Source organism: Mobula birostris, chromosome 10, assembly GCF_030028105.1.
Source record: "Mobula birostris isolate sMobBir1 chromosome 10, sMobBir1.hap1, whole genome shotgun sequence".
NCBI lineage: Eukaryota > Metazoa > Chordata > Chondrichthyes > Myliobatiformes > Myliobatidae > Mobula > Mobula birostris.
The window spans coordinates 13,157,291-13,183,179 of NC_092379.1; the positions used below are offsets into that span (position 1 = coordinate 13,157,291).

Sequence of the window (25,889 nt, forward strand, 5' to 3'; positions counted from 1 at the left end):
AGCCAGTTGGTAGGTTAGTTGGTCATTGTAAACAATCCCGTGATTAGGCTAGGATTAAATCAGGGGATTGCTGGGTGACAGAGCCTGAAGGGCCAGAAGGGCCTGTTCATCTCATCTGCATCTCAATCACCCAATAAATAAAAAATAAATTAAAATTTAAAAATCCCATGAAACTAAAAGTTTCTGCAATACTCAAGCCACCTCATCTGGCACCAACAATCATTCCACAGTAAAAGTTACTTAAATCACACTTAGATTAGATTAGATTATGAGGACACACAGTCCTTTTTTATTGTCATTTAGTAATGCATGCATTAAGAAATGATACAATGTTCCTCCAATACGATATCACAGAAACACAAGACAAACCAAGCCTGAAAAACTGACAAAAACCACATAATTATAACATATAGTTACAGCAGTGCAAAGCAATACTGTAATTTGATAGAAGAACAGACCATGGGCACAGTAAAAAAAAAGTCTCAAAGTCTCTTGAGAGTCCCAACACCTCACGCAGACAGTAGAAGGAAGAAAACTCTCCCTGCCATGAGCTTCCAACACTGCAAACTTGCCGATGCAGCATCCTGGAAGCACCCCAGCACAGTCCGACACTCAGTCCATCCGAAAGCTTCGAGCCTCTGACCAGCCTTCCAACACCGAGCACCGAGCACCATCTCTGCCGAGCGCTTTGACCCCAGCTCCGGCCGCCAGCAACAGGCAAAGCTGAGGATTTGGGGCCTTCCCCTCCGGAGATTCTCGATTGCACAGTAGCAGCGGCAGCGAACCGGGCATTTCAAAAGTTTCTCCAGATGTTCCTCTGTGCTTCTCACGTCCGTCTCCATCAAATCAGGGTTGTGCATGGCCCCTATTTAACAAATACGATATCATTTCACCGGAGAGGCCGCGCGTGTTGCGTCGCGCCACCATCTTCTCCTCCCTCCCACTTTCTTCCCCATTTCTTCCCCATTCTGATGTCTGGACTGAACAACAACTGAATCTCTTAACCATGTCTGCATGCTTTTATGCATTGAGTTGCTGCCACTTGATTGGCTGATTAGATTAACGAGCAGGAGTACAGTTGTACCTAATAAAATGGCCACTGAGTGCATAAAATGCAAAGACGTGAAGAGTTAGACTATGAGGATGCAGTCAGAGCACTCATAATCTTATTAAGTATGAAGCCTGCCTGGAGGATCAAGTGACCTACTGTATTCTGAAATGTATTTGTCTATGAAGTTTAAGTGAGATAATTCAACCGAAATTAATTTCACATGGAGTTATACACTAATTAACTTTATGGAAATACGCTTTGGCAATCATTAGTCAAGTGTCTGTGTATTAGTGTGACAATTTTCAATAAATTGCACGATTAACCATAACAACAGGAATTCTGCAGATGCTGGAAATTCAAGCAACACACATCAAAGTTGCTGGTTAACCATGGCTGATTTTGCTTTGAGTGGTATCTAGTCGAGCTTCAGTATTAATATCAGAAAATGAAACATGTCAAGCTTTGTCTCGTCCTCTAAAACCAGGTCACGTGACCTAGTCAAAATGGCAGCAACACTTTATTCTCAACCATCTGGATAAGTGATGGATGGGCTTGTGAAAGGTGCCCTCAAGTATTCCTTCCTCGCCGTTAACTGCTCACTGAAGCTTGGCTGGCTTTTGACACAACTACTTGGCTCCAGCCCTCTTCTCGTAGTCGGAATTGGGCCTTGGCTTGTGCACACCAAGCAACGGTATTTTGCTCCCCAAACTCCAGTTTCGTAGTGACTATGTTGGCCAACATGTTCCATAACTCTGGAATCGTCCCAGAGCACTGGGGTCACCAATGTAGGTTTTCTCAAATAAAACGACATGAGGCGGTTTATGTTTATGAAAAACCACAACAACTCATTTATTGTACTCCAAAACTAGCACCAAAGCGTGGTAACTGAACTTCACGTAGTTACATCATCACGTCAGACCAGCCTCTTAAATTGAACCACAACTCGATGTCGGTGGTTGTGAGCTATGTACGTTTCCACCCCACACCAGAACTGATTCAGTGCAGGCCATGACTGGCTGCTGGAGGTAACGTTACAATGACAGCCTTGATACTGAAAACACAAGAGGTTTTTGCAGATGCTGGAAATCCAGAGTAACACAGACAAAACGCTGGAGAAATTCAGCAGGTGAGGAATAAACAGTTGATGTTCTGAGCCGAGAGCTTTAAAATCTGGACACTGATGTCCTGATGAAGAGTCTCAGCCTGAAACGTCGACTGTTTATTCCTCTCCATAGATGCTGCCTGACCTGCTGAGTTCTTCTGGCATTTTATGTGCTGCTCACATTTTCGTCATCTGCAGAATCTCCAGTGTTTATGAAAACTACTTTACCTTCTGCAGTTTATCCACTTTTCTAAAGACTGATTTTGATAAAAATCCTGTCTCTATTTATAAAGTTCAGATCCTGTTTGCATTTTGACCAATTCCTCAACTTGCCCTGTCACTTCAGCAAACCGTGCACAGATCACCATAGGTTCCTGTGCTCATTGCAGAATTACGTTCTCTTTTCATGTTTCCTACCAAAATATAACACTTCCTTTTTCTCTCCATAGATGCTGCCCGACCTGTTGTGTTTCTCCAGCATTTTGTATGGGTTAACCTTGATACCAAGGCAGTATTTAAGTAGCATCACACCAGAATAAAGCAGGAGGAAATTCTTTAGCCAGAGAGTGGTGAATTGGTGAAATTCATTGTCACAGATGGCAGTGGAGGCCAAATTACCCAATCACTGGGTATGTTTAAAGCAGAGGTTGATAGGTTCTTGATTAATCAAAGGTTATGGGGAGAAGGCAGGGAAAGTCGGGTTGAGAGGGATAATAAGTAAGCCTTGATGGAATGGTGGAGCTGACTCGATGGGCTGAATGGCCTAATTCTGCTCCTACAGTACTGTGCAAAAGTCTTAGCTAGGGTGCCTAAGACATTTGCACAGTACTGTATTTCTGAACATGGAGCAGAGAGCGAGTTTGTAAATCTTCAGGCGCAAAGGATGTTGTGAACGGCGAGGGAGGAGCACCATAGGAGAATGTGTGGCTGGTGGCAGAGGAGGAGTGCAGGGGCAGGGGGTGGCAGGGGTCTAGACACATCCAGCCCTGAGACGCCAGACAAGGTCACTTGATTCCAAACAACAGGTTTATTGATTATTACAGAATGTCTCTCTGGTGCTTCCCACTCCCTCCCCTGTCCCATCCTCTTTATCCCAACTATAACCAAGTTAGAGAATTGGGAAGCTTTTAAATACCAAAAGAAGGCAATAAAAAAGTCATTAAGAAGCTAAAGGTGGAATATTAAAGTAAGCTAGCCAATAATATTAAAGAGGATACCAAATTTACTTCAGATACATAAAGTGTAAAAGAGAGGTGAGAGTGGATAGTGGATCACTAGAAAACGATGCTGGAGAGGTTGTAATGGCGGACAAGGAAATGGTGGATGAACTGAATAAGTCCTTTGCATCAGACTTCACTGTGGAAGACACAAACAGTATGGCGCAAGTACCAGGTGTCAGGAGTCATGAAGTGTGTGAAATTACCATCACTAGGGAGAAGGTTCTTGGGAGACTGAAAGGTCTGAAAGAAGATAAGTCACCTGGACCAGATGTTGTACACCACAGGGTTTCGAAGGAGGTGGCTGGAGAGAATATGGAGGTATGAGTAATGATCTTTCAAGAATCACTAGATTTTGGAATGGTTCCGGAAGACTGGAAAATTGCAAACATCACTCTACTCTTTAAGAAGAGAGAGAGTCAGAAGAAAGGAAATTATAGGCCAGTTAATCTGACCTCAGAGGTTGGGAAGATATTGGAGTTGATTGTTAAGGATGTGGTTTCAGGGTATTTGGAGGCACATGATAATATAGACTGTAGTCAGCATTGTTTCCCCAAGGGAAAGTCTTGCCTGACAAATCTGTTGGAATTGTTTGAAGAAATCATAAGCAGGATCGATGAAGGAGAATCAGTTGATGTTGTGTACTTGGATTTTCAGAAGGCCTTAGACAAGGTGCCACACATGAGCTTGCTTAATAAGCTATGAGCCCATGGTATTACAGGGAAGATTCTAGCATGGATAAAGCTGTGGCTGCTTGGCAGGAGGCAAAGAGTGGGAATAAAGGGAGCCTTTTCTGGCTGGCTGCTGGTGACTAGGGGTGTTCCACAGGGGACTATGTTGGGACCGATTCTTTTTATGTTACATGTCAATGAATTGGATGATGGAATTGATGGTTTTGTTGCAAAGTTTGCAGACAGTGCAAAGATAAATGGAAGGGTAGGTAGTCTTGGGGAAATAGAGAGGCTACAGAAGGACTTAGAAAGATTGGGAGAATGGACAAAGAAGCAGATGGAATACGGTGTCGGGAAGTGTATGGTCATACACATTGGCAGAAGAAATGAAAGGGTTGACTATTTTCCAAACGGTGAGAAAATACAGAAATCTGAGGTGCAAAGGGATTTGGGAGTATTTGTGCAGGGTATAAATACCACCAGACTAGACATGCCTAAGCATTATCCGTGATGAAGATGGCTGAGTTTGTCATTGAAATGTCAGTTATAATCAATACCTGTACCCGGCTGGAAGCCCGAGAAGAGTTTATTCGAAAATACATATAAAACCCTGAGATTCATTTTCCTGTGGACATAATAAATCTATAGAATAATAAACAAAATGCAGTCAACGAAAGACCACCCAACTAGGGCGTTCAACCAGACTGCAGGAGACAACACGGTGCAAGTACACAAATAAAGAAATAATAATAATAAATAAATTTCAAGAACATGAATTGAAGAGTGCTTGAAAGTGAGTCCATAGGTTGTGGGAACAGTTCTGTGATGGGGCAAGTGAAGTTATCCCCTCTGGTTCAGGAGCCTGATAGTTAAGGGTCCTGAACCCGGTGGTGTGGGTCTTGAGGCCTCTGCACCTCCTTCCTGATGACAATAGTGAGAAGGGTGGGTGGGGGTCGCAGGGTGGGTGGGGGTCCCCGATTTCCTGCGACAGTGTTTCATGTCGATGCGCTCAATGGTGTGGAGGGCTTTACCTGGACTGGACTGAGCCAAACCCACTGTGTGGCATTATAAGAACAACGAGAACACGAGGAAAGGAAAGACAGCAGAGAGCAAAAAGAATCCCGGTGGCAAGGAAATGAACAAAGAAAAGACAGAAATAAACCAATTACCTGCAACCTGGTGGGAGCAACGGATGTTGGGAATGGCAACTTGGAGAACACGTGGAGATGTGTGGGACACGTGGCAGAGAAGGAGTGCCAGCAGCAGGGGCTGGTGCGGATGCAAACACACCCAGCCCTGAGACACAAGGCAAAGTTATTTGATTCCAAACAATTCGTTTATTGATCATTACAGAATGTCTCTGGTGCTTCCTGCTCCCTCCTCTCTCACTTCTCCTTTTCCCAACCACGATTCCCCTCACCCAGCCCCTTTCCCACTCTCGGTCCACAATAGAGACCCATCTCGGAATCAGGTTTATCATCACTCACATTTGTCATGAAATTTGTTTTTTATTCTGACAGCAGTACAGGACAATACATAAAATTACTACAGTACTGTGCAAACGTCGTAGGCACCCTAATATATATGCATGTGCCTACGACTTTTGCACTATACTTTACCTAACAATTTCAACTGTGGTTACATTTGGAGCATGGAGAAGATGACGGTGCGATGCAGCGCGCGCGGCTGTTCCAAATGATATCGTATCTGTGAAGTAGGATGCCGTGCACAATCCGGATTTGATGGAGACAGCCGTGAGAAGCACGGAGGAACATCTGGAGAAACTTCTGAAATGTCCGCTTCGCTGCCGCTGCTACTGTGCGATCGAGAATCTCCGGAGACGTAGGCCCCAAATCCTCGGCTTTGCCTATTGCCTGTTGCCGGGGCTGGGGTCGAAGCGCTTGGCAGACGTGGTGGTCAGTGCTTGGTGTCGGAGGGCTGGTTGGAGGCTCCGAGTTTCCGGACGGACTCGGAGTCGGACTGTGGTCGGATGCTTCCGGGATGCTGCATCGGCAAGCTTGCGGCGCTGGAGGTTCACCGTCTGCGTGAGATGATGGGACTTCCGAGAGACTTTGAGACTTTTACCGTGCCATGGTCTGTTCTTATCAAATTACGGTATTGCTCTGCACTGTTGTAACTATATGTTATAATTATGTGGTTTTTGTCAGTTTTTCAGTCTTGGTTTGTCTTGTGTTTCTGTGATATCATTCTGGAAAAACATTGTATCATTTCTTAATGCATGCATTACTAAATGACAACAAAAGAGGACTGCGTGTCCTCATAATCTAATCTAATCTAATTACCACATGGTGTGCTCCTATTAGTTTTTAAAAATTAAAAGTCAAATCTCAGAAACTGTGTTGCTAAAACATTTTCGTTTTGAAGCACGGTGTTGCAGTTTATCAGTGTGCACAAATGGCTGGGAAAATATTAACCATCTTCTGGCATTTTGGTGAAGGAAAGCATGAAGAAATCCCTTCCCGTCCAGTTTCTTGGCTTGATAAATGAGCATACAATGTAATTCACGGTAAAGAGACTCTGCTATCGTTTTGTTCCCTGCACTGAATTGTTTTAACCTAGTGGCCTCGGGGGAGTCCTTTGTGGATGCCTTATCCGTAATAAGTGATGGTGTTTTTTCACATAAATAGATTTACAGTGAAAGAATCCCTTGTGCAAAGTATGGGTTTTAAGCAAAATGTCTGACTATCTATTCCCTGAATTGCAGATGAAGATAATAAAAAGCTGACAGCGGAGGAAGAGGAAGCCCGGCGCATTGCGGAGATGGGGAAGCCTATCCTGGGGGAGCATTCCAAGTTGGAAGTCATTATTGAGGAGTCTTATGAATTCAAGGTATTCTCAAAAAAATGCAATGCATTATCTCTGAGTCTTAATTCCAAGCCTCTCAGTGAAGTCCCTGGCTTTCAGACTGGCACCTTGTTTAATCATTACAGTTCCGATTAGTGCTGGAAAAAGACTCTTTGGTGCACGTCCTTGGCCCCCTCTCCCAATGTCCAACTATCTCCAGAAAAAGCGGGATCTCCTGGTGGCCACCCATTCCCATTCCCATTCTGACATGTCCGCCTATGGCCTCCTCCTTTGCTGCGATGAGGCCACACTCAGGTTGGAGGAGCAACACCTTATATTCCCTCTGGGTAGCCTCCAACCTGGTGGCGTGACATCGATTTATCGAACTTCTGGTAATTGCCCCCCACTCCCTCACCATTCCCCATTTCCATTTCCTTCTGTCACCTTATCCCCTTATCTGCCCATCACCTCCCTCTGGTGCTCCTCCCCCTTTCCCTTTCTTCCATGGCCTTCTGTCCTCTCCCATCAGATTCCCCCTTCTCCAGCCCTTTATCATTTTCACCAATCAGCTTCCCAGCTCTTTACTTCATCCCTCCCCCCTCCCGGTTTCACCCATCACCCACCACCTTGTTCTTCTTCCTCCCCTCCCCCCACCTTCTTACTCTGACTGCTAACCTTTCTTTTCCAGTCCTGATGAAGAGTCCCGGCCTAAAACGTCGACTGTTTACTCTTTTCCATGCATGTTGCCTGGCTTGCTGAGTTCCTCTGGCATTTTGTGTGTGTACTTTGGATTTCCAGCATCCGCAGATTTCCCCTCGTTTATCACTCATATTCAATGGCCAGGATGACAAGGTTAGCAATAAGATGAAAACAGAAAACACGATTAAAGCTCAGCAGGTCAAGCAGTAGAAAGAGAGCAGTTAACTCTTTGGGTCCACAGTCTTCAGAGAAAGAGAGAATCAAAGTTCAAAGTACATTTATTTTCAAAGTACGTATGCAGTTTACAACCCCGAGATTCATCTTTCCACAGACAGTCAGGAAACAAAAGAAGAACTGTGGAACCAACCTGTTAAAAGAAACATGTCAAACATCGAACTCCCCTCCCTTGCCCACAAAAAAAGCACAAAAGGCAACAAATCTAAATCGAGTGAAAACACAGAATATAAAACCCAAAAGGCATATTTCGGTTCAGTTCAGCCCAGTGTTCATTACCTGCAGGCCGCCCCAATTCAAAGATGGCCCAAAAAATCGTCACAAAAAAAGGGCGACCAGAACTAGAACACATCAGAAAAACTGAATTAGAGTCCAAATCTACAATCCATGTCGATTAAACTTTGCTCTGACTCCATCCGCTGACAGCATCGAGGGAAACAGAGAGGTCGCTCGAATGCAAGGACCTTCCCTTGGCGGCAGCGAGGGACCGCCAAATGCAGACACCTTCTCCGGCAGCAGCGAATGAGGGGCTGGTAGAAGTGGCTGGACGCTCGCTGAACAGGGGGTTGCCATGGTAGCGTAGCGGTCAGCATGACACTATTACAGCTCAGGTCGTTCCGGACTTCAGAGGTCAATTCCGGTGTTGTCTGTGAGGAGTTTGTACGTTCTCCCCGTGACCGCATGAGTTTCCTCCGGGTGCTCTGGTTTCCTCCCACAGTCTGAAGACGTACCGGTTGGTAGGTTAATTTGGTCATTGTAAATCGACCTGCGCTGAATGCATAGGTTGCGGGGCGAGGCGGCTCGTTGGGCTGGAAGAGCCTGTTCTGAGCTACATCTCTAAATAAATAAAGAAGAGTTCGTCTAGGCAGCAGAGAAGATGGGGGAGGTTTGGGTGAACAGAAGGAATATCCCTGATAGGATGAAATAATGGGGCAAATAATGTAGAGTTACGATCCAATTAAGTTCTTTGTGTCATGATTTGTCAATGTGCAGCCTGGCCTATTATAGCAGATTTTTGATTTTTATTGATTTAAGATTGGGTAATTTTCATTAAGACCACACAGCCTGCTTACATTTTTTAAAGAGGTTTTACCACCATTCCCATTTTCATTTTCCAATAGAGCCCTCAATGCTTTATCGTGAAAGATACACCTCATTACCTTTTAAGTTCTTTTGGACAGCTCGCTGGAATAGCTTTGCCTGGTAATTTAAGGCATGTCACATTTCATTGGGGAAACATTCCAAATGAGTTCAATGTTTCCTCGTAGATCTTTCATTTTAACTAACCATTCTTTTGAACAAAATAACCAGAAGACCAATTATGATGCAGAGTTAAAACTACCGTGTGGAGGCTGAACATACGTTTCGATTGTCGCCTTTTAGATGCTTCCACGTATGTGGTAGAGGAAGGGAAAAGAGCACACAAGTCCACTAGATCTTAGCCAGCAGGGGAATTCGACATAGAAAATGACATGTTCCATAAGACCAGAAAATATAGGAGCAGAATTAGGCCATTCAGCCCATCAAATCGGTTCCGCCAATTCACCAAGGCTTATTTATCATCCTTCTCAACCCCAGTCTCTTGCCTTCTCCCCGTAAGCTTTACCACCCAGCAATCCCCTGATTTAATCTGAGTCGAATCACAGGACAATTTACAATGAACCATTAACCTCCCAACTGGTAGGCCTTTGGACTGTGGGAGGAAACTGGAGCACCCTGAGGTCACCCACGTGGTCACGGGGAGAACGTAGAAACTCCTTACAGGCAGCAGCAGGATTTGAACCTGGATCATCAGCACTGTAAAGCGTCGTGCACCATGCTACCATGCCACCTTATTTCACCTCCCTCTGGCTAAAGAAACTCCTCCTCATCTCTCCACTTAATGAACTACCGGACCTGTCTCTCACCAGGGCTTTTCTGAGGAGGGCACTGGAGGAGGTGGGGAAGATACCATTTCCTCTTCCTAGGAATCCACCCTTACCATGAGTATCGTAGAAACACGATCCTCGGTCCCATATTCATACAAGTACTTCTCATCCCACGTTACCGAAACGATCCCACTTCTCCCAACTGAAGACTATCACGGAAAGAACTTGCACATTCACACTTGATTCACAGCCCCCATAAATCCGCGTGGTTGGCGTGTGTGACCATGCTAAACACCTCTCTCTTGTCCTGGGTGGATCTGGCAACGATGCCCTGTACACTGCCGTCTTAGCACTCGTTTCTACTCAGAGGACAAAGTCCAGGCCAGTGCATTTTGGGTCCCTCACCGAAGCATGGATGAGCTGGCATTGCAGAGGTTAACAAGCAGATCGCAGGAGTGAAAGGGTTAAAGTATGAGGAGCACTTGAAGGCTCTTAGCTTGCTGGAGATTAAAATAATGAAAGGGATGATCTCACTGAAAATGATTGAATACTGATAGGCCTAGACTGTGGATGTGGAGTGGATGGTTCTTGTAGTGTTGGAAGTCTAGAAGCAAAGGGCTCAGCCTCAGAACAAAAGGACAAAGATGAGGAGGAATTTCCTTATCTAGATTGTGGAGTACCTGTGGAATTCATTGCCACAGACAGTAGTTGAGGCCAAATCACTTAAAGTGGAGGTTGATAGGTTCCTGATTGCCAAAGGTGTCAAAGGTTACGGGAAGAAGGCAGGAGGCCCATGATGAAATGGCAGAGCAGACTAGATGGGCCGAAGGGCCTAATTCTGCTCCTGTGCCTTATGGCCTGTTGGACTCTGTTGATCCCAAAATCTGAAATTAATTTTCAAGTCTGAATTGTTACAAACATGTCCCACTCTTCTCAGTTCAAATAAGGAAGTTCTTTGCCAACCTCAGGCAGTTACAAACATATCTTCCTTTTAAGAAAACAAACTTGGAGTGGCTAAATAATTTAAATAATCTTTTCACCATTCTTCCTTAAAATAATTGCATATTCTTGCTCCACCTATCCTCATAAGACATGTTCTCCAATCCAGGCAACATACTGATAAATCTCCTCTGCAAACTCTCGAGAGCCTCCACATCCTTCCTATTATAAGGTAGTCAGAACCGAGCACATTACTCCTGGTTTGGTCTAACCAGGGCTTTTTTAGAGCTGCAACATTACCTCGTGGCTCTTGAATTCAATCCCACAGCACACCATACACCTTATTAACAACCTTAACAATTTGTTCGTCAAATTTGGTGCACCTATGGATGTAGACCCCAAGATCCCACTGTTCCTCCGCACTGCTAAGTGTTCTGCCATTAACCTTGTAATTCTGCTTCAGGTTTGACCTTCCAATGTGCAGCAGCTTCTATTTGAATTTGAATTTATTTAAATCTTACATCCATCCCACAATGTGAGGGAGTAAAAATCTTCACGTTATGACTCTGTCACAATGTACGGACATGTGAAATTAAAAGTCTAATGGCTTGTAGAAAGAAGCTGTCCCATAGCCTGCTGGCCCGGGCATTAATGCTGCGGTACTGTGTGCCAGATGGAAGCAGCTGAAACAGTTTACGGTTGGGGTGACTGGCGTCCCCGGTGGTCCTCCAGGTCTTCTTTCTGCACTTGCTGCTATAGATGTCCTGAAAGGAGGGGAGTTCACATTCACAGATGCTCTGGGCTGTCCGTACCACTCTCTACAGTGCCCAGCGATCGAGGTTGGTGCAGCTCCTGTACTAGGCAGTGATACAACCAGTCAGTATGCTCTCAATGGTGCCCCTGTAAAAGGCCTTGAGTATTTGGGGGCTCATGACAAACTTCTTCAATCGCCTGAGGAAGAAGAGACGCTGTTTTGCTTTTTTTTTTGCCACAGACGATGTGTACAGTCCAGGTGAGATCTTTGGTGATGTGTATACCCAGGAAGTTGAAACTACTCACCCTCTAATTGCAGTCCCATTGATGTTGATCTGTCTCCGTTCCTCCTGTAGTCCACAATCAGTTCTTTTGCTTTTTGGACATTGAAAGAGAGGTTGTTATCCTGGCAGCACTGTGTCAGAGTTTCAACCCCTCCTCTGTCTCATTACCACTAGAAATAAAGCCGATCGATGTCATGTCGTCTGTGAATTTGATCAGCAGATTGGAGCTGTGCGTGGCAGCACAGTCATGGGTGTCAAGGGAGTAGAGGAGAACACAACCCTGGGGGCACCTGTGTTGAGCGTCAGAGGGGCAAAGGTGAGGGAGCCCACCCTTACCATCTGTCGGCGATCCGATGGGAAGTCTAGGATCCAGCTGCATAAGGCCGTTTAATACGGATGCAGAGGTTAAATAGGTGTGGGGGTTGCATTATAGATATTGAGACAAAAACGGCTGAAATTACAACACAGCAGAGTGAACTTCAAGTATATAGAAAAAGCCAAAACTGGAAGACTGCTTTAAGGCAGTTATCAGGGTAGAATGGCATGGTCAGGAGTGATCTTCAAACAAGGATTACACTTACATCCAGTGACCAAGGGTTGGAAGTGGACTGCTCTTCTGAATTTGGTGTTGTCTAAAGGCAGCAGTTCTGAAAGGAACCTTCTGAAGGTTCTGGAGGTCATCCCTTGGTAGGTTAAAAACCCAGCGCACGCCGTCCTAGGTGCCAGTATATCTGTCAGTCCGCTGCCTTGCTGCGTCTAGGCATGCTGTGGGATTCCCCGGCGACATGCTGAGGAATTCACTTTTCCAAACCCACGCCAGCCAGGCCTGGTGATAGCCCTGCTCATTTGAATGGGAGTTAATAACACCACAGATCAGGGGAGGAGAAAAAAACTTTAACATTTTACTACATTTCAATCACTTGATTGCTTAATATTAAATTTTAACTCTTTGGTAACAAAATTATTTGAAGCAATTTTACAGGTATCTCTGGATTTCATAAAAATCTATCAATTTTTAAAATTCATTTACAGGATGTGGGTACTGCCAGCTAAGCCAGCATTTATTGCCCATCCCTAGTTGCCCTTGAGAAGGTGGTGATGAGCTGCTTTCTTGAACCGCTGCAGTCCCCGAGGTGTAGGTACACCCACAGTGCTGTTAGGGAGGGGAGTCCATGATTCTGACCCAGCGACAATGAAGGAACAGTGATATGTTTCCAAGTCAGGATGGTGAGTGGCTTGGAGGGGGATTTCCAAATGGTGGTATTCCCAGGTATCTACTGTTCTCATCCTTCTAGATGGTAGTGGTCGTGGATCTGGAAGGTGCTGCCTTAGGAACTTTGGTGTGTTGTTGCAGTGCATCTTGTAGATAGTACACACTACTGTAACTGTTGGTCGATGGTGGAGGGATTGGATGCTTGTGGAAGGGGTACCAATCAAGAAGGCTGCCTTGTACTGGATGGTGTCGAGCTCCTTGAGTATTGATGGAGCTGCGCTCATCCAGGTGAGTGGCCAGTATCCCAATACACTCCTGGCCTGATCCTTGTAGATGGTGGACAGGCTTTGGGGAGTCAGGAGGTGAGTTACACGCCACAGGATTCCTAGCCTTTGCCTGGCTCTGGCAGCCGCAGGGTTTATATGGCTAGACCAATTCAGTTTCCTGTCAATGGTAATCCCCAGGATGTTGATAGTAGGGGATTCAGTGATGGTGATAGAGTACTGCATCAAGCCTCCTGACTTTGACAGGAAATGAAGTTCCACCCACAGACCTGAAACCGTACGGGAGGCGTTCTCTCACCAATACCACACTGAGGCCTTTTCAATACAGTACTCTACCATATACCTCTTGCACGCAGCATTTTGCTCTCCACAGCCTGCCCAACTTGTGGGGGACCGCAAGTGGCAAACCAGATCAGGCTTTATCCATCCTAATATCGTTACCACCCTCAGAAAGGTGTCATCCATCATTCAGGACCCCCATCACCTAGGTCATGACCTCTCCTCATTTCCACCATCAAGGAGGAGGTACAGAAGCCTGAAGGCACACACCCAACGATTCAGGATCAGCATCTTCTCCTCTGCCTTCCGATTTCTGAATGGATATTGAACCCATGAACAAAACCTCACTTTTTATTAACATAAACATGAGGAATTCTGCAGATGCTGGAAATTCAAACAACACACGTCAAAGTTGCTGGTGAGTGCAGCAGGCCAGGCAGCATCTCTAGGAAGAGGTACAGTCGACGTTTCGGGCCGAGACCCTTCGTCAGGACTAACGAAGTTCGTGTGTTGCTTGAAGTTGCAGCATCTGCAGATTTCCTCGTGTTTGCATTTTGTACGTGTGATGTGCTGAAAGCGGTGTTATTTGATAAGCATCTCTATCCCAGGGGTTCCCCACCTTGGGGTCCACAGACCCTTTGGTTAATGGGAGGGGTCCATGTTATGAAGAAGGTTGGGAACCCCTGCACTCTTCTGAGGCTGTGCCCTCTGGTCCTTAGATCCCCCTGCTACAGGAAACATCCTCTTCACATCCACTTTATCTAGGCCTTTCAATGTTTAAGAGTTTTCAATGAGATCCCCCCCCTCATTCTTCTAAACTCCAAAGAGTACAGGTTCAGAGCCATCAAATGCTCCTCATGCGTTAATCTTTTCATTCCTGGAATCATTCTCGTGAACGTCCTCTGGACTCTCTCCAATGAGTAGATAGAAGCCAAGCAACACACATAAAAGTTGCTGGTGAGCGCAGCAGGCCAGGCAGCATCTCTAGGAAGAGGTACAGTCGACGTTTCGGGCCGAGACCCTTCGTCAGGACTGACTGAAAGAAGAGCTAGTAAGAGATTTGAAAGTGGGAGGGGGAGGGGGAGATCTGAAATGATAGGAGAAGACAGGAGGAGGAGGAACTGTCCAGCTCTTGGCTCTATCCCTCCCCCTCCCGTCCTCTCCTATCTTTTCGGATCTCCCCTTCCCCGTCCCACTTTCAAATCTCTTACTAGCTCTTCTTTCAGTTAGTCCTGATGAAGGGTCTCGGCCTGAAACGTTGACTGTACCTCTTCCTATAGATGCTGCCTGGCCTGCTGTGTTCACCAGCAACTTTGACGTGTGTTGTTTTTTACTAACAGTTTTTTTTGTATTGTGGGTGTGTCTCTCAGCGGTGCTGACCTTTGTGAGTTACGTTTAATTTCTCACACCCCATCCCACTATGTTGTTCCACTTGACATGTCATGATTCCAATCACTTACCCAAAATATTATTTTCTGAGAGGAATCTAATTTCCAGTTGAATTAATCAATGTCGACAGCGTCTACTCTTTCCTTGGGGAGCCAGCTTAATAGAGTAAATAAGGTTTTACTGGAACGATTTGTTTCTACGGAATTTTTTTTAGAACTCTCTTCATGCAGGGAAGTATGAGAGTATATCATCCCTCGAGGATTACAAATGGCACATGAGACGTGGCTAATGAAAGGAGATCAGGGTAGTATTAACGGAAGAACATTATGATATTACCAAAAAGCATTAATCCTGCTAACTGGGAAAATTTTAGACTTTGGCAAAGAATGAATGAGAGACGGTTTCATTGTAATATTTAAAATTCCATGGGGTCTTCACGACACTACTGTGGATGCAAAGAATCTGGAATTCGAGATTACTGTTTCAAACGGTCACCCATTTCGGACCGAGAGCAGAGAGGGAGTAAAGTTATTTTTCTCAGAGAGCCATGCGTCTTTGGAACTTAGGGATCTGCCACCTAGACTGTGCTCTTTTCTCGCTGCTGCTATCAGGTGGAAGATACAAGAGCCTCAGGATTCGCACCACAGATTCAAGGGCAGTTACTACACCTCAATCATCAGGCTCTTGAACAAAAGGGGATAACTACACTCACTTGCCCATCCATTCCCACAAACCAATGATCTCACTTTAAGGACTCTACATCTCATTACCTCCTGACCTTGTTACTTATTGCTATTTATTTATATTTGCATTTGCACAATTTGTTGCCTTCTGCACTCTGGTTGATCTTTCATTGGTCGTGTTATAGTTACTATACTGCAGATTTGCTGAGTATGCCCGCAGGAAAATGAATCTCAGGGCTGTGTGTGGTGACATGTATGTACTTTAACAATAAATTTTACTTTGAACTTTGGCAACAGGATTTTAGTTATATATTTATTTAGAAATACAGCTTGGTACAGGACCTTCTGGCCCAATGAACCACACCCACCAGCAACCCACCTATTTAACACTAGTCTAATCACAGGACAATTTACAATGGCCTATTCAGCTGCTAACCAGTATGTCCTTCGACTGTGGACACCACAGCCCGGTAGTTAATATGATGTTACTTCAGCTCAGAGCATTGGTTTTTGGAGTTTAATCCCAGAGTCCTATGTATGGAATCTCTGGACGGCCTCCCTGTGGAATGCTTGGGCTTTCAGCAGTTTCCCCCACAGTCTAAAGATGTACCTGTCGGTAGATTAATTGGTCATTGTAAATTGTCCCGTGGTTAGGTGACGTTTAAATGGGCAATGTGGCTCAAAGAACCGGAGGTGCTTATTCTGCGCTGTATCGCTAAGTAAAAATAAATAAATAAATAAACCAGAGCACCCAGATAAAACTCTGGTGGTCGTGGGGAGAACATACAAGTTCCTTATGGAATTGAACTCTGAACTCTGAACTCCGAAATGCTCCAAGCTGTAATAGCGTCACACTACTTTAGAGCTGAGGTAGATAGATTTTTAATGCACATGGGGTGAAGGGGTACTGGGGTAGCTGAAGTTACAATCAGATCAGTTACAGCCAATTGATCCTAATATGTAGAAATCCATGATAAATCGTCAACAGAGCGACAAAACAACATAAAACTAAATCTGAAAATTATAAAACAGATGTAAAACCCCAAACAGGTGTGCATAAAATTAGCTAATGTGATAGGGGAAATTATAATTGTGAAATAAGGGAATTGTAGAGACATTACAATCTTTTTGCTAGAAAAGTTTTGTATTAGTAGTGGATAATTCATTCAATTCAATTCAAGTTTAATTGTCATTCAAACAGACATGAATAATCATGAATTCAATCAAACGTGTCAGCTTCACTCTGCGGTCAAGGTACAAAACACAGTACCAACAGTCACGCACAGCACAAAGCACATGTAAGATAGCAAGTACATGTAAGATATCAGCAAAGTACAGCCATGCAAAAAAAAAAAGTCCAGACCCTGAGTCTATGAATGCACCAGAATTCCGCAGTTTACCACAATATGGCTTGCCTTCTGCCAAGCGAACACTGGGGGGCATCACTGACTGCAGCTGGATGCCACACCACACTGCCCCTGGTGGAGCTCACTGGCTCCTACAACCTCTCTCCCGGCAGCTGTAAACAGGCAACACCGCGGCTTGAGGCCTTGAGTCCATGAGTGCCGCAGAAATCTGCAGTCAACTAAGAGTCAACTGAGGATGAAGAACATAAAATATTAATGCCGGTAAAGAATTGGGTGGCAGGGTTGGGATGCGTCTCTACCAAAGAAGGTGTAAGGTGCTCCATCCCTCCGCTAGCCTGCAGGTCACTCTTGGGCGAGGTGTAGTACCAGCTTAGCCCCCCCCCACCGCCCTGATCAGGGTCACGTGAAGCCATGGCTGCAGGTGATGGATGGTCGTACGAGCAGCCGGTGCATATCACAAGTCCTGGTTATGTGACCACTGACGCCAGACAGACAATCTCTGAATAGTATTGATAATGGCTGTGGGGGTCGCGGGGGGGGGGGAGGAATCACCCATCTGGTAAAGACACTGCCCAGAAGAAAGCAATGGCAAATCACTTCTGTAGAAAAATTTGCCAGGATCCATTATGGTCATGGAAAGACCATGATCACCAATGTCATATGACATGGTACATATTGATGACATCATATGACATGGTACATGATGATGATGATGATGATGATGATGATGATGATGATGATGAATTCCATTATGATAACTGAATGAGATGATTTTCCAAGTCAATTTAGGGGGATGTACAAGTGACTCTCCTCCCCTGAGGAAGTAGTGGTCATGGGTTTGTGAAATGCTGTTGTAGGCAGGCTGCTTCAATGCTGTTCTCAATAGTGTACACAACACCCACTACATGTTAGTGGTGAAGGAAGTAAAGGAGTCGATGGAGTGGGTGGTAATTCCATGGGGAACCAGCAGGTTAGGGTGGCTCCCATGTGCCTGCTACCCTCATCTTTCTTGATGCCCACAGGTGGCGGGGGCAGTACAATGGTGTAGCAGTTGGTGCAGTCCTTGACAGTGCCAGATATCACTGACAGGGGTTCGATTCCTGCTGCTGTCAGTAAGGAGTTTGTATGTTCTCCCCATGACCGGATGGTTTCCTATAGGTGCTCGGAATCCTTCCCACATTCCGAAGACATACAGTACTCTGCAAGGGTCTGAGGTCCACTAGGGTATCTAAGACTTTTGCATGGTACTATATTTGCTAATGTGGAGCGGGTGGCAGCAAAGGATGCTGGGAATGGTGAGGGTGGAGTGCTGTGGGTCAGGTGGCAAAGAAGGAGTACCAGGAGTGGGGGTGGCACAGGTACAGACATGCCCAGCCCTGAGACACCAGGCAAGGTTATTTGATTTGAACAATTAGTTTATTGATCATTATAGAATGTCTCTCTGGTGCTTCCCGCTCCCTCCCTGCTCCCTTCCCCTTTTCCCAGCCATGATTCCACTCTCCCTGCCCCCTTCCCACTCTCAGCCCACAATAGAGACCCATATCAGAATCAGGTTTATCATCACTCACATTTGTCATGAAATTTGCTTTTTATTCTGCGGCAGCAGTACAGCGCAATACATAAAATTACCACTGTATGGTTAGGGTTAGAATAAATTATGGGCATGCCACGTTGACGGTGGAAATGTGGCAAAAGTTGCAAGCTGTCCCCGGAACAATCCTTGCTGATTTGATTTGACAAAAAATGACACATTCTAAAATTCGAAGTAAAATTATTATCAAAGTACATAGGTATATCTCACCATGTACAACCCAGAGGTTCATTTTCTTGCAGAATACTCAATAACTCCATAATATAATAATAACCATAACAGAATCAATGAAAGACCATCCAACTTGGGTGTTCAACCACTGTGCAAGAGACAACAAACTGAGGAAGTACAAAAAGAAAGAAGTAATAATAATGAATAAATAAGCAAAAAATATCGAGAACATGAGATGAAGAGTCCTTGAAAACTGAGTCCAAAAGTTCTGGGAATATTTAATTGTTGGGGCAAACGTTACAGGAGCATCAAAACTAAAACCACAAGGCTACTAAACAGCTTCCTCCCACAGGCAGTCAGACTGCTAAATAGCTGCTCTACCTGACTCTGCTTTGGACACTTTTAACTTGCACTGGACACGAATAACTGATTTTAACTGACATGTGGCTGTTGTGTTTTACTATTTATTGTAATGTTTATTATTTAGTGTTGCGTTTGTTATGTTATGATTGCACTGCTCCTGGGAAACGCTGTCTCATTCTGCCCTGTAGAGCTGATGTACGGTTAGCATGACAATAAAGTTTTTTTGAATCTTGAAACTTGAAGTGAAGATGAGTGGTTATCCCCTTTTGTTCAAGAGTCTGTTGGTCGAGGGGTAGTAACTGTTCCTGAACCTGGTAGTGTGAGTCTTGAAGCTCCTGCACCTTCTTCCTGCTGGCAGCAGCGAGAAAAGAGCATGACCTGGGTGGCGGGGGTCCATGATGATGGATCCTGCATCAACATAGGTTTCGATGTTTCTATCTACATATGACAAATAATGCTAATCTTTATCTTTAGATCTGGGAGGTGAGGTCAGATTCGTCCAGGCACTTAACTACGCTGCATTTTGTAGATGGTATGAAGATGTTGGTGAATTTTAGCATTGATGTCCGTCTTCACTGAGGGCTGCCTCTCAAAATATGGAAATAGTCGGTGGTTTTCTGGCTCTCTTTGTTGTTTGGAGACAATGTGGTATAGCTGGGCAAGTTTGGTTGGGGGCTTTGCCTGTTGAGTATAAAGCCCATCTTCTCATGTACTTCAATGAATGAGATGATAGTGATTTAGAGCTTGATCTCCGAGTGTGTCAGGACTCAAATGTTGGAGACGTACTGCAGCATAACTTCTAAGGTTTATTTGAGTTTGGTACTGAAGCCACCCTGATCGTCATCATTAAGCTTTGTCCTATGATGTAGGTAATTATGGTCTTTGGCATCACCCTGACCATCATTATTATATGCTGTGTCCTATGACTTAGGTGATCATGGTCTTTGTTCTTGTCAGAATGTTCTACAGAAGTGAGTTACCATTGCCTTCTCCTGCGTGGTGTCTTTTCAAGGCGGGTGACCCCAGCCATTATCAATAATCTTCAAAGATTGTCTGCCTGATGTTAGTGGTTGCATAACCAGGACTTGTGATATGTACTGGCTGCTCATATGACCATCCACCATCTGTTTCCATGGTTTCACATGACCCTGTTTGGGGGGTGCGGTGGGGGGGGGGCGCGAAGCAGATGTTACACCTTGCCCAAGGGTGACCTGCAGGCTAGTGAAGGGAAGGAGCACCTTACACTTCCTTTGGTATCTCCACTCTGCCATCCTGGAAGCCTAAGTTGAACAATACTCCTCGGTCCTGCCTTTCCTCTTTGCCAGGTTAGGTCCTCATTATACGTATGCCTGGCACTGCATTCTGCAGTGATAGAAACAATTTGCCGAGGATGCCCACAGGAAAGCAAATCTCGAGGTTGTATATAGTGGGCACGTGGCCAAGTGGTTAAGGCATTCGACTAGCGACCTGAAGGTCATGAGTTCGAGCCCCAGTCGAGGCAGCGTGTTGTTTCCTTGAGCAAGGCACTTAACCGCACAGTGCTCTGCGACGACACCGGTGCCAAGCTGTATCGGTCCTTGCCCTTCCCTTGGACAACATCGGTGTCGTGGAGAGGGGAGACTTGCAGCATGGGCAACTGCTGGTCTTCCATACAACCTTGCCCAGGCCTGCGCCCTGGAGAGTGAAGACTTTACAGGCGCAGATCCATGGTCTCGCAAGACTAACGGATGCCTTTATATGGTGGCGTATATGTAACTTTGGTAATAGTCATAGTCATACTTTATTGATCCCGGGGGAAATTGGTTTTCGTTACAGTTGCGCCATAAATAATTAAATAGTAATAAAACCATGAATAGTTAAATAGTAATATGAAAATTATGCCAGGAAATAAGTCCAGGACCAGCCTATTGGCTCAGGGTGTCTGACCCTCCAAGGGAGGAGTTGTAAAGTTTGATGGCCACAGGCAGGAATGACTTCCTATGACGCTCTGTGTTGCATCTCGGTGGAATGAGTCTCTGGCTGAATGTACTCCTGTGCCCAACCAGTCCATTATGTAGTGGATGGGAGACATTGACCAAGATGGCATGCAGCTTGGACAGCATCCTCTTTTCAGACACCACCGTGAGAGAGTCCAGTTCCATCCCCACAACATCACTGGCCTTATGAATGAGTTTGTTGATTCTGTTGGTGTAATAAATGATTCTGTTCTGTAATAAATTTACTTTGAACTTCACACGAGAAACACAGTCAAAAAATAATTTCATTTTTCATCCCTGTTCACTTTTAAAATAATTCCTGCAATCTGATATCAGCAGAAAGCTCTTCTATAAATGTGTTTTTTTTTAATCTGTTTGTCAGAGTACGGTGGATAAGCTGATAAAGAAGACGAACCTGGCTCTGGTGATTGGCACTCATTCATGGCGGGAGCAGTTTATGGAGGCCATCACCGTGAGTGCAGGTAAGACAATACTTTGGTGTCTTTTCCAGTCTGTGCCCGACTGTTATTCTGTCCAGTCCTATTGACCTGCATCTGGACTACAGCTCTCCGTCCTCCTCCAATCCATTTTCTTTTCATGCGTTGGTAATGCAGAAGCTCTCCCATGCTCAGCTTTGCCTGCACAGTGTGACAATGACATTTCTCATCAGAAGCAAGACTTAATGTTCAGGTTTCAGAGAGAATCAGCTCCGTTCCCTGAACAGAAAAATCAATTCTGATCGCAGTGGCTGCTTTCAGCTTTCAGCGAGTGATTGCTGCTTCTTGAAGAATACTCATTTCATACTGTTTCCTTGTATCTGGATTTGTAACTTAGCAGTGCTGAGCCTTTTTACTGACAACAGCATCCATTCACTCGTCTAATAGAGACGCCAAGATTCCTCACCATTTCTCACAGGCTGCACTATCATAAGTATCAGCAGAAGTAATGGGAAATCTGAGCTACATTACCAAGACAATAAAGGAGAGCTGTTCAGTCTCTGTCATTTCACTGATTTGTTTATTGATTCGTTGAGCTAAGCGTGGAAGGCATATGTTGTGTTGGCATTCATTAGCTGGGGCATTGAGTTCAAGAAAGGGCAGAGAGGTTAAAAATTTCTAAGATTCAAAGGTTCATTTATTATCAAAGTATTTATGTATGCAGTATACAACTCTGAAATTTGTCTTCTTCAGATAGCCATGAAACAAAGAAAAACCACAGAAGTCAGTTCAGAGAGAAACAACAAAGCCACCACTCCCCCCACACACACAAAAAAGAATGGCAACATTATCATCAACCTCCTAAACCCCCCTCATAGATCATGATATAAAACCTTAGTTCAGCTACACTTGGAATATTGTGTCCTCTGTTCTGGTTGCTTCATTATAGGAAGGATGTAGGAGCTTTAAAGAGCGTGCAGAGATTTACCAGGATTCTGCCTGGACTAGAGAGTAGAACTTACGAGGATAGATTAAGTGACTGAAGGCTTTTCTCTTTGGAGCGAAGGAAGATGAGAGGTGACTTGTGTGGGGTGATATCCAGGCTGGAGTTACTGCTGCCCCCCAGTGTTCGGCCAACAGAAGACAAGCTGTATTGTGATTGGCTGCAAAATTATGTGGCATTCACGACCTGGGTCTGGACTATTTTTTTTGCGTGGTTGTATCTTACTGATCTTTATGTGTTTGCTATCTTGGTGCTTTGTGCCGTGTGTGACTGTTGGTATTCTGTTTTGTACCTTAACCCCAGAGTAATGCCATCTCATTTAGCTGAATTCATGGGTTCTCATGTCTGGTTGAATGACAATTAAACTTGAATCAGATTGAATCAATTTAATTGATAGAGGTGAGTAAGATGATAAGAGGCATAGACCGAGTGGGTAGCCAGAGATGTTTCTCCTGGGGGGAAGTGACTAATACGAGGGGGAATAACTATAAAGTGACTGGAGGAAAGCATAGGACAGAGGTGTTTTTTTAAAGCCCAGAGTGGTGGGTATGTGGAACTCCCTGCCGGGGTGGTAGAGGCAGTTACATTAAAAGCATTTCAGAAACCCTTAGATAGGCACATGGATGATAGTAAAATGGAGGGCTTTGAAAGAGAGAAGGGTTAGATTGATAGTTAAAACATCAGTACAACCTTGTGGGCAGAAGTACTGTGCCATGTTCTAAGTTCTATGAGCAAGCCGTTGAAATCTTTTTTTGAAGTTCTGTTCCAATCAGAATGTTACAAAGATAGAAAGAGGTTTAGTATCTGCACTCTGATAATTACTCATAGTCACCCTCGTAATCACTGATAGCAGAGTTTCATACAACCAATTTGTTCTTTAATGGGTATGACTGAGCAATATAAATGTAACTTACTGTTTTGAGAATAAATACGATTATGATTATGACATTTTGAATCAGTTTTCGCAGCTTTGACTGTCAGCATCCTCACATCTTTCTGGATATAGCATCAGGAAATGTAGGGAAGGCTTGACCCAAAGGCAGACCAGTGGAGAAGATTAGGCGGTAAATGATATTTTACTAATAAACTGCAAAATAACAAGTCGTGAGGGGGGTCACAAAATAAGAACAAACAGACACTTAACAAGGTAATTGGAGGCAAGGACAAACTGGTTTAGGCTGGCTGATTCAATGAATGAACAAGGATCATGGGTTTAAATAGGTTGCAGGTGATGAGTTGGAAACAAGAGGCAAGTGTTTCCTGTTAGCTGGGAGCTGCCTGCCTGCGTAAGCCTAACATATAGGGGCTTCAAGTACCTCTTTCACTTTCCCATTAACTCATCTCCTCTCCCTCAGGTACTACCACTAATCTACAAATGAGACCAAGTAGCTAATTCATCTCGCTATCTAGATGGCAGAAATATCAATTTCTCTTTCCCTCCCTTCTTTTTTTATTCCCAACTCTGGCCCCTTACCTCTTCTCACCTGCCCATCACCTCCCCCTGGATCCTCTCTTCCTTCTCTTTCTCCTATGATCTACTCTTCTCTCCTATCAGATTCCTTCCTCTCCAGCCCTGTGCCTTTCCCACCCACCTGGCTTCATCTATCATCTTCTAGCTATCCTCTTTCCCTCCCCTCAGCTTTTTATTCTGTTGTCTTCCCCCTTCCTTTCCAGTCCCGAAGAAAGGTCTCAGTCCAAAACGTCGACTCTTTAGTCACTTCCATGGATGCTGCCTGACATGCTGAGTTCCTCCAGCATTTTGTGTGTGTTGCTCTGGCACCTGCAGAATCTCTTGCGTTTACAAGTAACTAATTGGCTTGCACTTCCTCAAACTTCAGGAGGTAATTAGAGGATCAGGAGGAAACACATGGTTTGATAGTGAAAACTCCATATAGACAGCACCCAAAGTCTGGAGTGAAACTGTAGTGCTCTAATAGTGGAGGAACTACATGTTTAGGGTGGATAGGATACCATCAGGGAATCAGCTGAGAAGAAGCTGAAATTGGCAGGAATGACCATCATATTGAACATAGAATAGTACAGCACAGTACAGGCCCTTCGGCCCACAATGTTGTGCCGACCCTCAAACCCTGCCTCCCATATAAGCCCCCACCTTAGATTCCTCCATATACCTGTCTAGTAGTCTCTTAAACTTCACTAGTGTATTTGCCTCCACCACTGACTCAGGCAGTGCATTCCACGCACCAACCACTCTCTGAGTAAAAAACCTTCCTCTAATATCCCCCTTGAACTTCCCACCCCTTACCTTAAAGCCATGTCCTCTTGTACTGAGCAGTGGTGCCCTGGGGAAGAGGTGCTGGCTATCCACTCTATCTATTCCTCTTATTATCTTGTACACCTCTATCATGTCTCCTCTCATCCTCCTTCTCTCCAAAGAGTAAAGCCCTAGCTCCCTTAATCTCTGATCATAATCCATACTCTTTAAACCAGGCAGCATCCTGGTAAATCTCCTCTGTACCCTTTCCAATGCTTCCACATCCTTCTTATAGTGAGGCGACCAGAACTGGACACAGTACTCCAAGTGTGGCCTAACCAGGGTTTTATAGAGCTTGCATCATTACATCGCAACTCTTAAACTCTATCCCTCCACTTATGAAAGCTAACACCCCATAGTTTAAAGTTTAAAGTAAATTTTATTATCAAGTACATATATGTTACCCTGTACAACCCTGGGATTCATTTTCTTGTGGACATAATCAATAAATCTATAAAATAATAACCAGAACAGAATCAATGAAAGACCATACACCTATGGCATTCAACCAGTGAGCAGAAGACCACAAATTTCTCAAATACAAATAGAGGAAGTAATAATAATAATATTACTTGATGATGAGAGGCATTGATCGTGTGGATAGTCAGAGGCTGTATTGTTTCTGTTTTCGTTTAGAATTTTCCCTGAGGTAACCTTGGTGTTCTCTTCTAAAGTGAGAAGTGTGGGTTTGATCTGGTCTGTCGAGTGTTCTGTGCTTTCAGTCTTGGCACTGTTGAAACCATTTTCTATTTCCGTTTGGCAGGTGATGGCGAAGAGGATGATGATGCCCGGGAGGAGAAGCTGCCATCTTGTTTTGACTACGTCATGCATTTTTTGACCGTTTTCTGGAAGGTTCTCTTTGCCTTCGTCCCTCCTACGGAGTATTGGAATGGTTGGGCCTGCTTTGTCACCTGTATGTGCGCGATCGGCTTACTTACAGCTTTCATCAATGACCTCGCTTCACATTTCGGCTGCACAGTGGGGCTGAAGGATTCTGTTACCGCTGTGATTTTTGTGGCACTTGGCACCTCTATACCAGGTAAGTTATAGAATAGCAAAGGCCAGGTAACAACTGGTAAATGTTGCTGAGAATGAACTCTGAAATAACTGTCTGAAACAGAAGTTAGAAAGTGCAAAATAAGTTTTGTTATATTGGCAACATGTGATTTGCCTGGTACTCAATTACCCAACATTAAAGAATTGTACAATAGGCCATTCTCAGGCTGGAGGAGCTA

At 44.6% G+C, this 25,889-nt stretch overlaps 1 protein-coding gene across 1 annotated transcript in view; it reads left to right on the forward strand.

Moving 5' to 3' along the window:
* Nucleotides 1-25,889, forward strand: part of LOC140203834 (sodium/calcium exchanger 1-like) — a 77,497-nt gene that overhangs the window by 24,860 nt on the left and 26,748 nt on the right. Inside the window, exons 2-4 of the mRNA XM_072269938.1 lie at nt 6,767-6,891; nt 21,322-21,421; nt 25,418-25,693. Coding sequence (XP_072126039.1) covers nt 6,767-6,891; nt 21,322-21,421; nt 25,418-25,693 — 501 coding nt within the window. The remainder of the gene's footprint in view (nt 1-6,766; nt 6,892-21,321; nt 21,422-25,417; nt 25,694-25,889) is intronic.